At 43.7% G+C, this 15,710-nt stretch overlaps 1 protein-coding gene across 1 annotated transcript in view; it reads right to left on the reverse strand.

Annotated features, from left to right (window-relative positions):
* Nucleotides 1-13,301: 13,301 nt before the first annotated feature.
* LOC149127104 (vomeronasal type-2 receptor 1-like) overlaps nt 13,302-15,710 on the reverse strand; it is a 35,737-nt gene continuing 33,328 nt past the window's right edge. The window contains exon 6 of the mRNA XM_089331046.1: nt 13,302-14,284. Within this exon, the coding sequence (XP_089187172.1) occupies nt 13,302-14,284 (983 nt within the window). The remainder of the gene's footprint in view (nt 14,285-15,710) is intronic.

The following is a 15,710-nucleotide window of genomic DNA, read 5'->3' on the forward strand; positions in this document are numbered from 1 at the left end:
CAAGAGATCTGAACTAGAGACATCAGTTTGCACTGTGTTCTGCCACTATTTTAGTGTGGTTGTAAGAAAGTCACTTAATTTCTGTGCCTCAATGTCTTCATCAGTGATGGAAGATGATACAAAAAGCTACTTTAGAAAAATTTTGCAAAGCCTGTATGGTTGGACGAACAATTTTCATGTGCATCATTTTCTCGAAGCTGCACCTCGAGGTGACACACTGTCCTCAGCTCAGTCTCATGCCTTTATCCCCAGTCCAGGCTCACATCCCGAGTCTTCCCTGAGGCTCCCTCCCCCGTCCTTTCTTACCTGATCCCTTTCAATCTTTCAATACAGGTCAGCTCATCCTGGATCCCTGTCTCCCTGTCTTCCCCTTTGGAACCTCTCAAAATCTCCTGCTGGAGTGCAAATTTGAAGTTGTAAGAACACATCCCCAACCATCGCCGTGGCTCAACAGGCTAATCTCCGCCTTGCGGTGCCGACACACTGGGTTCTAGTCCCGGGAGGGGCGCCGAATCCAGCCCTGGTTGCCCCTCTTCCAGGCCAGCTCTCTGCTGTGGCCCGGGAGTGCAGTGGAGGATGGCCCAAGTGCTTGGGCCCTGCACCCGCATGGGAGACCAGGATAAGTACCTGGCTCCTGCCTTTGGATCAGTGCGGTGCAGCGCGCCAGCCATGGTGGCCATTGGGGGGGAACAATGCCAAAAGGAAGACCTTTCTCTCTGTCTCTCTCTCTCACTGTCCACTCTGCCTGTCAAAAAAAAAAAAAGAAAGAAAGACATCCCAGGAAAGCAAGTGTATTTCAAAAACTCTGTTGAAAACTGGAATTAAAGAGTTTATTTTGGTGTGCATTAATTTTGCAATCTATTCATAGCATTCTCACAATATATATTTTTATAATACTGTTTCCTGTGAATTTATTGAAGTATGTTGTACATATCAGAACCATGAAAAATGTGCGTACCCTTTGATCATGTGGTTTTACTTCAAATTATTTATCTGATGGAAGCAAAAGAAGACCCACACAAACCTGATGTATAAGGATATTCAGTGCAGTGTTTGTTCATCCTAGTAAAAATGAAACAAAGTAAATGCACACAGTAGGGACCTGCTTCATCAAGTATGGTCTGTTCACATGGCAGAGTACAAAGGAACCGCTGAGTCATGTTTTAGTTCAATACAAGTGAAAGCTCACAAGATGTGTCAGTGAAGAGAGCAGAGAAAGCAGTGTATAAAGTTGCCTCTAAGCTTCTAAATTTTACTAATAGTCAGCAGTACTCTTTCACCTGTACATGTCCATGGAAAGAACTAAAAGAGACCACTGCAGACCTGAAGTTGAAAGAAAGGGGGAAAAATCCCCTTTCTCGCTGCTTTGACAACTCAGTCAGATCATGATGCTACTGCATTACCAGTCACACGGGCGCCACCTCCCTTCCCCACCAAGGTCGTTTCCTTCACCTCGTTCCCACAGAAAGATTTCTTCCTGTTCTAAGCGTAATCTCCACTTGACCCCGAAGAAACCCAGCAAAGAGTCTCCTACTCCCACTTGACAGGGAACAGGGCAAACCGTGCTCAGTCTTCCCTCCGTGGACAGCGCCTCCTCAGAAGCCCGCAGGGGACCAACTACTGCCCCGGACATTCTGACCCCCAGGCTGTCCACTGTCTCCAAGGTCTTCACAGGCCCAAGTGCGGAGCGTAAACAGACTTTTCCCCTCGTGCCTTCAAAATTATACCGACAAGATTAAAGAGCGATTCCCCAGGGAATCTCTGGCCAGCTTGGTTTCAGAGTCCGGGCTTATCTGAACACAGGGTGCTCTGAGGGACGGCTCCTCACCAACAGCCCGAGGACCCCTGTTTTCAGCTGTCAGGCGTAGGCCATGTCCTGTCTCAGAACCATCCGGAACTACTCCGCGCTCCATACTGATCTCGCTGTCTTGCCAGAAGGCAGCTCCTCAGATTTCTGCAGCTACATCTTGTACCCAGTGCTGCTGCCACTCCCAGGATAATAGTATAGTTTGCCAGGGCCACAGGGATTATATCCTCCAAATGTAGCAGAATTCATCAAAGATGAGGGAAAACAACATCTGAGCTCCTTTATTTATTTTTTTAAGATTTTTTTTTTGAAAGGCAGAGTTACAGAGAGAAGAGGGAGAGAGAGAGAGGGAGGCAGAGAGACAGAGATCCTCCATACACTGGTTCACTACTCAAATGGCCACAACAATCATGGCTAGGCCAGGCTGAAGGCAGGAGCCCAGAGGTTTGTCTGGGTCTCCCACATTGTTCTAGGAAGCCAGATCAAAAGAATAGAACATTCAGGACTAACACCAGCACTCCAATGTGCAATGTGGGTGTCTCAGGAGGCAGCTTAACCCACGGCTCTTATACTTCGTGCACTGCAAGTATGTCCCTTTACCTCACTGAGCTCAGTTATCATAGCTGACTTAAAATCCCTACCTGCTCTTTCTCTCTAGTCAGTCCTGTGTTTTATTCCATCTAAATATTGAGAGAGAAATTTCCCTTTAAGAATTAGTGAAGCCAGTGAAACCTGCTCTAATTATGTCTCTCCTCTGCTCACCATCCTTCAGTGCCTCCCTGCACGGAGGATAATGGTGAACCCAGCAGAGTGAGTAAAGGCTAAACTGTCTCCAGCCCATGCCCTTTCATCTTCCTACCCAGCTGCTGCTCTGCCCAGGACTGTGCTCCAGGAGTTTGGTTTATACTCGGTTTGCTCATGGCTCCTTTTTTTTTTTTTTTTTAATTTATTTGACAGGTAGAATTATAGACAGTGAGAGAGAGAGACAGAGAGAAAGGTCTTCCTTCCATTGGTTCACCCCACAAATGGCTGCTGCAGCCTTCGCTGTGCCAATCTGAAGCCAGGAGCCAGGTGCTTTTCTTGGTCTCCCATGCTGGTGCTGGGCCCAAGGACCTGGGCCATCCTCCACTGCCTTTCTGGGCCACAGCAAAAAGCTGGACTGGAAGAGGAGTAACAGGGACTAAAACTGGCACCCATATGGGATGCTGGCGCAGCAGAGGATTAGCCATGTGAGCCATGGCGCCGGCCCCTCACTGCTCCCTTGAAATGCCTATTATTTTTTATTGCTGCTGTTCCTTTCTCCCTACCCAATCTCCCTTGCTTCCTACCTACCCAATCTGAAACCCACTTACGGGAACTCCAGGCCATCTTAAGATCCCCACTGACCGCTGCAGAGATGGAAAGGGGCGTGTCCTCCACTGCTCACTCGATCCCGATTGTCTGAACTACTGTGGGCACATTGCTCACAGAGGGCTTCTTTTTTACTAAATGAAAAAAAATATTTATTTTAAAGATTTGCAGAGAGGCAAGGGAGAGAGAGAGTCAGAGAGACGAAGAAACAGAGACAGAGAGGTCTTCCATGCACTGGTTCACTCCCCAGTTGGTCACAATGACTGGAGCTGGGCTGATCCAAAGCCAGTAGACACGAGCGTCTTCCGGGTCTCCCATGCAGGTCAAGGAGCCCAAGTGCCTAGGCCATCTTCTACTGCTTTCTCAGGCCAGAGTAGAGAGCTGGATGGGAAGTGGAGCAGCCAGGACGCAAACTGGTGCCCAAATGGGATGCCGGCACTGCAGGTGGATGCTTCACCTACTATGCCCCAGCGAGGCCCTGACCTATGTGATTCCTAAGCTTCACTTTTTTAAAGTAAACATCTAAAGTTCACATTGGCTTAATGCATCATGAAAAGGAAGATCCCAAAACAGACAAATAAGCAAAATGATTTTTTTTCATCTAACATCCGAGTTCTGGCCAGAATCAACCATCCTGACCACAAAGTCCTTTGGATATTTTAACTGCTACACATTTCAAGAGTTATAAACTGTAAAAATAAGTGAAAATGAATCTTGATGTGCATGGAATAGGAGAGGGAGCGGGAGATGGGAGGAGTGCGAATGAGAGGGAAGTTATGGGGGGCGGAAAATCCACTGTAATCCAAAAGCTGCACTTTGGAAATTTATATTTATTAAATGAAAGTTAAAAAGAAAGAGAGATGTACTCTTTGAGTTCTAAAGAGCAAGCTAGGACAACTGGATTTCAAGCCCCAGTTAAGAGATCTGAGCAGCACAGGTGAGACCATAGGAGCTGTAAAAGCTCACGGAAGTCTGTGCCCAAGGATTTATGCGTGCGGTGCCTGGGGACACTTGGCACAGCCACCAGAGAGAACAAAGGACAGTATTGACCTTAAGAGTGGTTCCTGATGAAGTGAAGAAAGAGAGCTGGACTCTTTCCGTCGGCCTTTGGGAGACATGTCGAAAGTCACTGACCATCAAACAGGGCTGCCAAAGGCTCACCATGGCTGGGATCAAGGGTGGCCTTAGCAGAGGCCAAGAATCGACAGCCCACACCAGGTGCCAACTGCAAGGAAGCTGACTCAAGTCAAGAGAGAGTGCATGCTCCAACCATAGTGGAGTCCCTGAGGCAGAGTGCACAGAGCAGTTCTCTCAGCCAGGAACATCATGGGTAGAGGCTGTAGGCAGAGCAGCCAATGCCAAGCTCAGCCATACAAGCTACACATTAGTGAAGATAGGACAGAGGGTGAGCTCTGGTCTGAGACCCAGTCCTTAGGATATGGCCATGGCCGAGTCTTCAGAGGAACTAGATGGGCCTCACATGGAGAAAAAGGAGACAAAAGTAAAACCCAAGAGTTCATATGAGTTACTCAACATTAGTCAGATTAAGTTTTCCAATCCAGAAAAAAACAGTGACTCGTAAGCCACATATTATAATTGATATTGCATAATTCTTTTTTTAAAGATTTATTTATTTATTCACTTGAAAGTCAGAGCTATACAGAAAGAGAAGAGAGAGAGACAGAGGTCTCACATCCGCTGGTTCACTCCCCAGTTGGTCGCAACAGCTGCAGTTGTGCCAGTCCAAAGACAGGAGACAGGAGCATCTTCCAGGTCTCACACACAGGTGCAGGGGCCCAAGGACTTGGGCCATCCTGCACTGCTTTCCAAGGCCACAGCAGAGAGCTGATCAGAAGTGGAGCAGCCAGGAATCGAACCGGTGCCCGTAAGGGATGCTGGCATTTCAGGCGGTGGCTTGACTTGCTATGCCACCGTGCTGGCCCATGCATAATTCTTTATAAAATATATGCTGATAAATAAGCGTAACACAGTATAAATGGACACAGTATGTGTTCGTATGTATATGTATACCTCCCTTCCCACAGACGGGGACACTACTTTCATCATAGGTCAGATACGTTCACATGGACGATGGAGACAGACATCGCTTCTAGACAGCTGGTTTCCAGTCACCCATGGCCTAAGATGCTTTCATGTCCGCATTGGCTGGGCCTTGTGCTTTGTATTCAGATCCCGTGTTCCCCTGAAGTATCCTCCCTGGAGGTGCCCCTCTTCTTTCACTCCTTTAAGTATCGTCATGAATAAGGGCACAGCATCTCTGCGTTCCTCAGCAGCTGGTCTCTAGGACCTCCGAAAGGTTGCGGTGCAGCTCATCAGTGCTTGCTGAAACCCAGAGCCCTCTCTGTACACCTCCCAATTCCACAATCAGGGCTGCGAGTTGACACCTTCAAATTAGCCATGGGAAGACTGTTTACACCACAGGAATCAGCAGATGCTACAAATCCGGACTCTTGTTTTCAGAGAGCACCAGGGATGGGACAGTCCCTGAAGGGCCCCTTTGGCCTAGGAGTCTTCAACAGGAATAACTACACTATCACAGATGGATTGCAGGCCCCCCACGAATGGGACTGTGATCTAGACCTTAGTTTTACTGCATCCATGACTCCATACTAATGTAGTTTGAAAATATGTAACCTTAGGAGTTCTGAGTATAGCCCTCCTTTCTTTCTTTTTCTCCTTAATAGGTAAGATTCCTGGAGGCTACTAAAATAGATATTATCTGTATTAAAATCAGGTGGAAAAGAAAAACATAGCTTTGGCCTAGAAGAATGGGACACTTTGGATTGTGAAGGGAGAATAAATAACATTAGTGTCAGTCTCTGCCCCAGGAGATCCTGCGTTATGAAATATAACCTCCCGAACAATCAGTACCTCTCCTCCTGGGAGAAGTGCCTCTTGTTCTGCCATTCCCTGGACAAACGCTACAAAGCCAATTAGCAACACTGCCTGCATCAGATTTAAACCCTACTTCTTCCTCCTGAAAAGCCTAGCTAGGCCTCAAATTCACCCAGAGAGACTTACTTTCTTTTTTCTATTTTTTAAGACTTTTTTATTTATTTGAAGGTCACAGTTATACAGAGAGAGGAAAGAGAGAGGAGAGAGAGGTCTTCCATCCAGTGTTTCACTCCCCCAAATGGCTGCAACAGCCAGAGCTGAGCCAATCTGAAGCCAGGAGCCAGGAGCTTCTTCTGAGCCTCCCAAGTGGGTTAGGGGCCCAAGGACTTTGGCCAACTTCTATGACTGTACCAGGACATGTGGAGGGCTGGATCTGAAGTGGAGCAGCTGGGCCTCAAACCAGAGCCCATATGGGATGCCAACACTTCAGGTGGCAGCTTTACCCACTACATACAGCACTGGCCAGAGACTTACTTTCTAGAACACAAAGCCACCAAAGACAGCCTCCACCACAGGCCTGTCCCCAGGTGGCATTCTAAGCACGGCCATGTGGAGGATTCTGCTACTGTGGTCTCTGGGTCTTTGCTATTTCAAGGGTTCCTCACTGGTAACAGCTGTCTTTGAGACAACTCCTTCAAACAGCCCTGCTCCCCTTTTCCAGCCTCCTCAAGACTACGCACGTCCCCAGAATCTATCTCTAGGTCTTAGGCCAGTAGACACAGAAAGCATGTCAACAATAGTTGACTTCCATCTTCCTCTCACAAGGAAAGTTGCTCACTTACTCGAAATAACAACGAATAGCTGGCAAAGGTAGAACTAGCACTCAGGACAGCTAAGGCCCAGGTCAAGGTCCTTTCTATGGAAATTCTACTCTTTTCTCTCCCACTGTCTCCCTTAAAGATGGAAGGGAGAGGTGGAACCCTTGGAAGAGGAAAGGTAGATTCTTTATGACCTGTGCAACTGTCCCAGACTCCAGAGATCCCTAAATCCTGAGTATCAAGGCTGCTCCAAGTGCTGAATTGAGAGACAGGGATTTCACAGAACTTGTGGTACAGCCATTCTTTCTCAGTAATTGATTGACTCCATTAAGAACTTTCTGATGCATCCCTCAAATTATATTCTAGTACCTCCTTTTAGAAATAATTCATGGACAAATAAATGGGAAACCTAAGATCGGTCACCTAGTAGGAAGTCTCCAAAAGGACCTTCCAAGATGCCAGTCACAATGAAGAAAGCAGAATCCTCTGGAAAAAATCAAATGATTTCTTGATGTGAAGAGTAAACACTTTCCTTTTTCTAGCCAGCTTGGATCATACTCCCAGCATTTGCTTCTCTGTGGAGGTTTGATATTTGACAAACACTTTCATTCAATAGTTTCAAGAGCTCCTAGGGCCCAGCCCCATGCAGCTGCTGTAAGACCTTCACGTATTTGAATTACATTCTTCCAGGGGTAGGAGCCTTCACAAAGCTCTCCTAATATGCTGCTGTGCAAAAAACGGAACTTAGCTCTCTTTCACCATCTAATGGCAGCTTGGGATGTTCCAGCTCCCACCACCATCACCTCTATCTTCTTTCCACATCTTCCCACATCATTTCTGACCCCACATGGATGTGAGCTCCTAACTGGCAGTGCTTTGGAACACAAAGGAATGACACACTGCATTATATTGTAGATATCTTCCCAAGAGTTGTGGACTTATCAATCTGGTTACTTTACTGATGGGGGGGTGGTCAGATAAATTGAAAACTACACAACTGCTGCCACATTTCCAAAATCCTCTATAAATCTCCTTATGTGCTCAATTTTCTATGGACATTATTTGAAGCATTCTATGGATACCTCTGTCTATATTAGGGCATTTGATTTAATATCTGGTTTGGTAAAATGGTGGATTCCTCACTAAAGAGTCATGTTCCCTTCCTATAACATAGATCTGGTTGACAAAGACAGCTTCCCACCTCTCTTCCCTTTAGATGGGGTTGTGGAGCAACTTCCAACCAGAAAAATGTGAGTAAAAATAGCTGTGTCTTATTATGGGTCTTAGTGACTGAGTGCGAGTGCCTGACCTCACAGGCCAACTTCCCTGTTAGCAGGAACCATATGAGGCTTGAATTGAAGATGGAAGCATCATAAAATGAAAGGAACATGGATCCCTGGATGAGTCAGGAGGCCAGCAGGAAACAGCTGGCGTATGCAAAGGAGAGGCAAGGCAAAGAAGGGACTACTGACATGAACAGTCAATGTTAGGGCATCTAACAAAGGGTGATGGAAAATGGTGGCTAGGAAGAGGGCAAAGTTGATATCACAACCAGGTATAAAACTAGAAGGGGCCAGATCAGCATACGTGTCCCCCAGGAAGAGCTGTTGCCATGGGAGAGAGGCCATGGATGGAGGAATGAGCCATGGCTGCAACAACAAAGACTGTGTCTTCTCCTCATGCTTCCAGTCTCCCATGGGTTTCTCCCATTGGCAAAATCCACTAGAAGCCACAGACAAGGGAGTCCATGGGATGCAGTCCATAGAAGTCATGGCATGGAGTGGGGAAAGCAGAAAACGGGCAAGTAGAGAATATCCAGTGGCATTCCTGAGACCCTGCCTGGAGGAGGCCAGCAAGTGTGCTCTTACTGTTGATCTGTTGAACCACTGACACTTAGGAGTTGATGGTTCAAACAGTTAACCTACCCTAATATAGCTAGTCTCCTCAGATTTTCACATTGCACCTCTCATGTCCAAACTGATTTTCCAAAAATATCAGGGGAGATAAATATCCATCTACCAAATATGCAAATAGGTGAATTCCCAAAGATCATCTACATAAATTTTTACATAAATTGTTAATAATTCTATGTTAAGATAATAAATACTTTCTCTGTCTTTAGGTATTCCAAGAAAGTGGGAAGGATTTGTGGGTAAGGGGAGGGTCGAGAAAATATTTATTCTTTCTTCCTCAAAAATGCAGATCTGAGGGTGGGCACTTGACCTGCTGGTTTAAATACAGCTTAGCATGCCTATATCCCACATGCAAGTGTCTGGGCTCAACTTCCAGCTCTGCTTCTGATTGCACTTTCTTCCTAAAACATGCCTGAAGAGGCCAGTCATAGCTCCTGGCTAGGGCTGGTCCAGCCCTGTCGAGGAATGGTTGTTGTAGGCACTTTGGAGTGAACCAGTAGGTGCAAGTTCTTTCTCTATCTCTGTCTCTCTGCCTCTCAAATTAAAAAAAATATTTTAATCTTTATATATGTGGGAGAAAGCACTATGAGAAAATAGCCAAATGAATACTATGGAAATAGTCTTCTCAAGAGTTCCCCTCCCCAGCTGCCCCCTCCCCAGCTGTTGTGCCTGTGGCTCTAGCTGGCCCCTCTCTCCTGAAGACACCAAAAGACTCTCCTACTGTCCCCAACCCGTGCTGTGCTCCAGTTCTCAAGACTTCTCTCCTTATCTTCCATTGAAACATTTCCCCTGGACCTTCTTAGGTGAGAGGTTAGCTATTTTAATAACTTTATTCAGCCATCCATTTAAAAAGATAGCATCAGTTTTGTGCAAGGTGTATTTCAGGTGATAAGGTTACAAAGAGACTGACAGATGATAAATGATGATGATGATGATGGTGGTAGATAGATAGATAGACAGATACCTTAAAAATAAATTATAGTGATAGAGACAGGATGTGAAAGCAGAATGAAGCAGAAAATGGCCAGTGTCACAGAGGGGTTCTAAAATATATTATTTTTTACAAAATGGTAGGAAGTTGCTATTTACCATGCTGGAAGCACTGGGCTAGGTATGATACATGCATTAGTTCATCCTTCTTTCATGCGGCTAATTCCTTCTTTTTGTTCAGAAATCTGTTCAAGTGTCACTTCACTAGGTAAAATTTCCGTAACCCCAACATACTCTGTCCCTCTATATGCTACCACAATCACAGCTTTATTGCATCACAGGGTAATTGTTGATTTATTATCTGTCACCCATAAAGATGACAAGGGCTTGGAGATGGTGAATAATGCCTTCTCTTTGTACATCTTCTTTACCTATCTCAGAATCTAATGCATACAAAGATGGATGGATGGATGCATAATGAATGGATGGACTGTTGGGTGGAATTTTATTAGAATATTGGATGCAAAACAGAACAGTGAGGGCAACATGGAATCAAGAACATAGAAGGTAGGATCCAAAGGTTGTAGAAATTCAGTTGGTTGCATTAAAAGAATGTGGACAAGAAGATGGCAGGTGACAACTGTTGAAAAGGAAAGGTACAACAATGTGGAAGGATTTGAGGGTCAAATTAAGGCAGTTAGACCCATGCTATGTAGACTGGAGAGCCACTAGGAGTTGATAAGCTGGGAAGAGATGAAATCAGAGCTGCATTTTAAGATTAATCTAGTGGGTATAGTGTTGTGTTACAGTGGCTTAAGCCACAATCAGAGATGCTGACATTCCATGTAAGCACTGGTTTAAGTTCTTGCTGCTCCACTTCTGATCCAGCTCCCTACTATAATGTGCCTATGAAGGCAGCAGAGAAAGGTAGCATTACTTTGTCCCCTGCCACCTACATGGGAGATCCAAATGGAATTCCAGGAGCCTGGTTTTGGCCTGGCCCAGTACCAGCTATTCCAGCCATTTGGGGAGTGAACCAGTTGATGGAAAATCTCTCTCTTTCTGTTTCTCCTTCTATGTCCATAGCTCTGCTTTTCAAATAATAAATACATACATATATACATATATATATATATATATTCATCTGGAAGTTGGACCAGATTAGCTTTTTTGAAAATATATTCACTTTACACAGGAATTTTATTTGCCTTAATGCAACGAAATACAGTGTGGGTTTGAGCAGTTGTGATACACATTCCATTTACCACAAGATTTCAATCCTGCATGTGTGAAGATCAACCCTGAGTATAGTCTTATTCTGTAATTTTTTTATTTCAAGCAATTATTCTTTATGCTCCTCTCCATGCCAGCAACCACACAATGTTGATGCAACGCTCTGAAATTAATTCTGAGCTTCTCCCCAGGGCCCAGCATGTAGTTGCCAACAAGTGCTCACCGTCAGCAGGGAGTGTAACAAGCGACCTGCACATGACATCCTTTCACACAGCAGCATGTACTGGCAGAGATTTCATTATTTATTTTACTAGAATTCATTTTTAGTTGACACATTCATTCAAAGAGAAAATATCTCTGAAGGTTATGAGAATATTTTAATACTTGATAAATAAATAATTACAAAAAATACAACCATATTACAAATTAACCCATTATTCTTGGACAATCAGGTATTATTCATTTCAACTTCATTTCTAAGCCATCTTCTATAACAGTGCATGTGTACCAAATCAACAAGAGACTACCTCAAAGTACTTTAGATAAAAGCTATAACTTAAAAGTGCAATGCTACAAAACACTAACATTGAACAACAAGTTCCATTGTTTTTAATATTTACTTTCTCTAATTTCCCAAATCAATTGCCAATCAGAAAATATAATTGCAAAAAACACAAGGCTGATGAGACAGTGTCGCTGAGTCATGTCGTATGAAAGGAGATAATAAACAGGATTTTGTACAGTGTCCTGATGAAGTTACAAAACTTTTAGACACCATATGTTCAGTAATCAACATCTCAGAAGAGAATTGAATTACATTAAATTGTAATATTTAAGTTCAAAGTAAAGCAAATCACTAGATAAGAGCCATGTTTCAGCACATTGTATTAGATCACAAGGTGATCGTTGAGAACACTCATGATGATGTGTGTATAACTAAGTTAGAAGTTGATTATCATTTTCCTATTATTCTAGACTTCAACAAGCTGTCCTCTCCTTTCCAAAGTACCCCAAGCCTGGGGTTGAATGAAGGACCAGGATAGCAGTTCTCCTCCTCTTTGTGCTGTGATTCAGGCACTCCTCTACCGATTCTAAAGGCTATGGGGCAAGCTCTGGGGAAGTGTGGGAAGACTGAAGGGGATAGATGCCTGCCCTGAAAGTCTTCGAATACCAATGACCCTCCAGACAATAAAATCCCTTCGAGCTTTGCAGAACCTGATGCTAACCTCCTATTTTAATAAAAAAAAACCTCATTCCCTTTTCAGGCCTGGAATAATCATTTATCAAAAGTCGATAATAAGTGTCTAACAGACTTGTCCTCCTGAGTCAGTCATCACAGTTTCTGTTCCCTCAAGCCTGCAAGAATTTTTGCCTGTTTTGAGTAACTGAGGTTCATAAACATTAGTAGATGTGCTTGAAGAGTGAGATATTTCTCCTCTTTATGCATGTCTAGACTCAAATATACTAATGCACATTTAGTCTATCAATATTTCTACAAATGTTCTTCCACAGATACATATAAATTATACACATAAATGCATATAGCTCATTTTCAAGTATCATTCTAGGAAAAGAATGAAAAAATTGTAACCTTTCCAGCTGCGAATTAAATTACAATTAATTCTGCATAATGAGAAGGCAAATATCTACCATTCAATTAATCCTAAAAACTTTTGTACTCTAATTTCTGCCTAGGTTAACACTCATCTTCTTGCCACCCATGTCTTTACGGTATAGTCCATTTAATAACTGCCTTGGTGACATCTAAATTCCCTTTATTTTTATCTTTCAGTCACAGGAATGTTTGCAGATTCAGATACTTTACCATTTACTCTCTTGCAGGAAAATCCAGAGCAGGTATACCAACTCCTTCAATATTCTCTACGTGCCCGCAGTTCTCTGAAACACATTCTCTTCCAAATTCCCTGCTCCAAAGGGAAGTCTAGAAGCTTAATTCTTACCTCAATCTGAGAAAAGCTATTTTAGGGAAGCATTAACAGGATGGATGACATAATATCTCTTTTGGTCCCCACTATGTGACTTGAGTATAAACTTCTAGAACAGATACTCATAAGCACAAAAACCTACTCGAGTCAAAGTTTTTCTCTAACTTGTGGCTATAGTTTTCGAACTTGTGCCTATCACATCCTCTGTTTCCAAAGTACTTTGAAATGTTTGGATTAGATAGTTTATCCTTCAATAGTAAGCAATATTGTAATTCATACCAAAGTGTATCATACAACATGAGTGTTCAAAGACCATGCTAAGACTAAACCACCAGAGCACAATCGTCCACACGACCCCAGAGTATCAAGCAACTGCTACAGGGACAATTTGAAAGGGTATGTTGGACATGTCACCATTGCAGCCTTGAAGGCCATATGCCCTTCAACTTTAATCACCCACGACAGCGGACACCGTGGTGTTGTTAAGCTCACTGCTCACAGATGCTGAAGTCAGTTGTATACTCTTATTTATGGCGGGGACCCTTCCACCAACAATTTCATCAGTGTTTCTCTTTGGCCTCAGCAAAATAATGAAGCACTTGGGAGCAAATAGACAACCCAACAAGCCGTAGCTGGATGCCAAGATTGCAAATATTTCCACAGCCACTTTGAACTTCCCTTTGGTGCTCAAGTAAGCAGGGACAAAAGAGATCCAGACAATGAAAAACACAAGCATCCCAAAGGTGATGCATTTTCCTTCATAGTAATTATCTGGCAACTGGCGAGCCACAAAGGTCGTAAGGAAGCAGAGCAAGGCCAGGAAGACATCAACCCCAAACATTGAGCACAAGAATTCTACAGAGCCCTCATTGCATTCAAATATGATCTTTATATTTTGAGATTCCATGTTCTTGTATACCCTGGGGGGTTCCAGCACCAAGTAAGCAGTGCATATGCCAACCTCAACTAGAACAGAGATTAGTATGATGATTTTCCGATAAAGGGGACGTATGGATATAAGTCGGGTTTTGGACTTGGAAATTCTGTAGGCTAAAAATAGTGAAATGGTCTTCCCGAGAATACAGGCTAGGCAAAGAGAAAAGCCCAGTGCTAGAGTGACCTGACGGGCCATGCAGGACCAGTTGTATGGCTTGCCAATAAAAAGCAGGGATGACAGCACTGTGATGGTCAGAGAAACCTGAATAAGAAAGCTCAGCTCGCGGCCATTGGCATTCACCAGGGGAGTGTGTCTGTAGATCACATACACAACCGTGACGGCCAGGACTACAAGGGCCCCAAAGATGGACAGAATGACCAGCGTGAAGCCCAGGGCCTCATCATAAGCAAGGAATTCCACCTCTTTGAGCACACACTCACTCTTCTCTGCATTGGACCAGTAGTCTTCACCACACTGTTCACATTCCCTTTGGCCTGTTAAACAGAGAACAGAGAACTCACTGTGAGTACATCAATTGTTCCCTTCAGCTGCAAATAGCCCAGAGCACTCAGGGGCCTAGAGAGCAAGGACTCATATTCCTACAGAAGATGTGCCAGGTCTCAAAAGAGAGAGTGATAAAAAGGACTTAGAGAGTGCAGGTAATGTCACACATGGAGAATTGTTTTCAAGTTCGGAAATTCAGTCTTTCTTGTCAGTTTCATTGTTTCTTGCAGCGGCCTTTTCAAGGAACTTGCATCTTTTAGTCCAACTATGTACTTGAAAAGGAAAGTGTGTACCTGCATAAACCCAAAGCAATCCATGACAGAGGGGGAAAACACAAGGCAATTAGAGCTACTGGTGTGAAACAATCAAGAGGGTTCTGACCCGGATGAGGCTGATTCAAACACCTGTGTTTTCAGCCTTGCTTACAGGCTCAGCCCCATGGAAGAGCATTCTGGCTTAACCTTCCCAGTGTCTCTGCTCCTCACCCTCTGACGCAGATGTGAGGGACAGGCAGAGAAGGACCGAGGATCAGAAAGAAAACAAAAGCAGCCAGCACGTCTCCAGGGTCCAGCAGAGGTTTGAGGCAGTTAGCTGTTCTGCAGGGGCAGAACACTGGTATAGAAAAACAAGTCATCCAAGGGCTGCCAATTTTGAGAGATTGGGCAAGGTTTCTCTTTAATGTTCTTTGAAAGATGTGGGAAAGACTGCAACTTCCTTTTAATCACTTCTCAGTACTCCTGAGCTGGACTTGAATGCAACTCTACATAGAGACTGAGCCACTCAAATCCCAGGGAATTGTTCACATGATACTGTATGTCTTTCCCATATGGAAAAAAATTACACTTTAAATATTCTGTTGTAAAATTGCTATTGAAGGCCATTGGGTAAAAGATCAGTCAGTACAATTTTTGTAATCTTTTATAGAAAGTAGAGATTAAAAAAAACATTCTTCACAACACTTCACAAAACTTGGCACACGAAGCCCAGCTGAAATTCTAGCCATATAGAGCACACTTCAGCAGCAGTCATGGGGATTCCATAGCACAGTGGTTACAGAATTCATCTGTCCTAGAAACTGAGTATATAAGCTTAACCCATCCTGTCCCAACACCAACACATATAGGAAAATAATAAAGACTTAAATTGAAGAATGAATATATCACTTATAGTAATTTTAAATGAATATTATGCTGTTAAAATCCTCACAGATTGAAACCTGGCAAATGGGTTAAGACAATTACCTAGCGATGAAATAATAGATCTCATAATTTATAATTAATTCAAGAAAACATAAAACTTTAAGTCACCTTTCTCCCAGTTAGGAACATAATTCATGTTTAATCTAATTCAGAAAATGAAATAATTTTACTATTTATTAATCCACTAATTTGTAGTTTGCTACTCCAATATCTTGTT

The sequence above is a fragment of the Oryctolagus cuniculus genome, chromosome 4 (assembly GCF_051225735.1).
Source record: "Oryctolagus cuniculus isolate XC-2025 breed Fujian yellow rabbit chromosome 4, ASM5122573v1, whole genome shotgun sequence".
NCBI lineage: Eukaryota > Metazoa > Chordata > Mammalia > Lagomorpha > Leporidae > Oryctolagus > Oryctolagus cuniculus.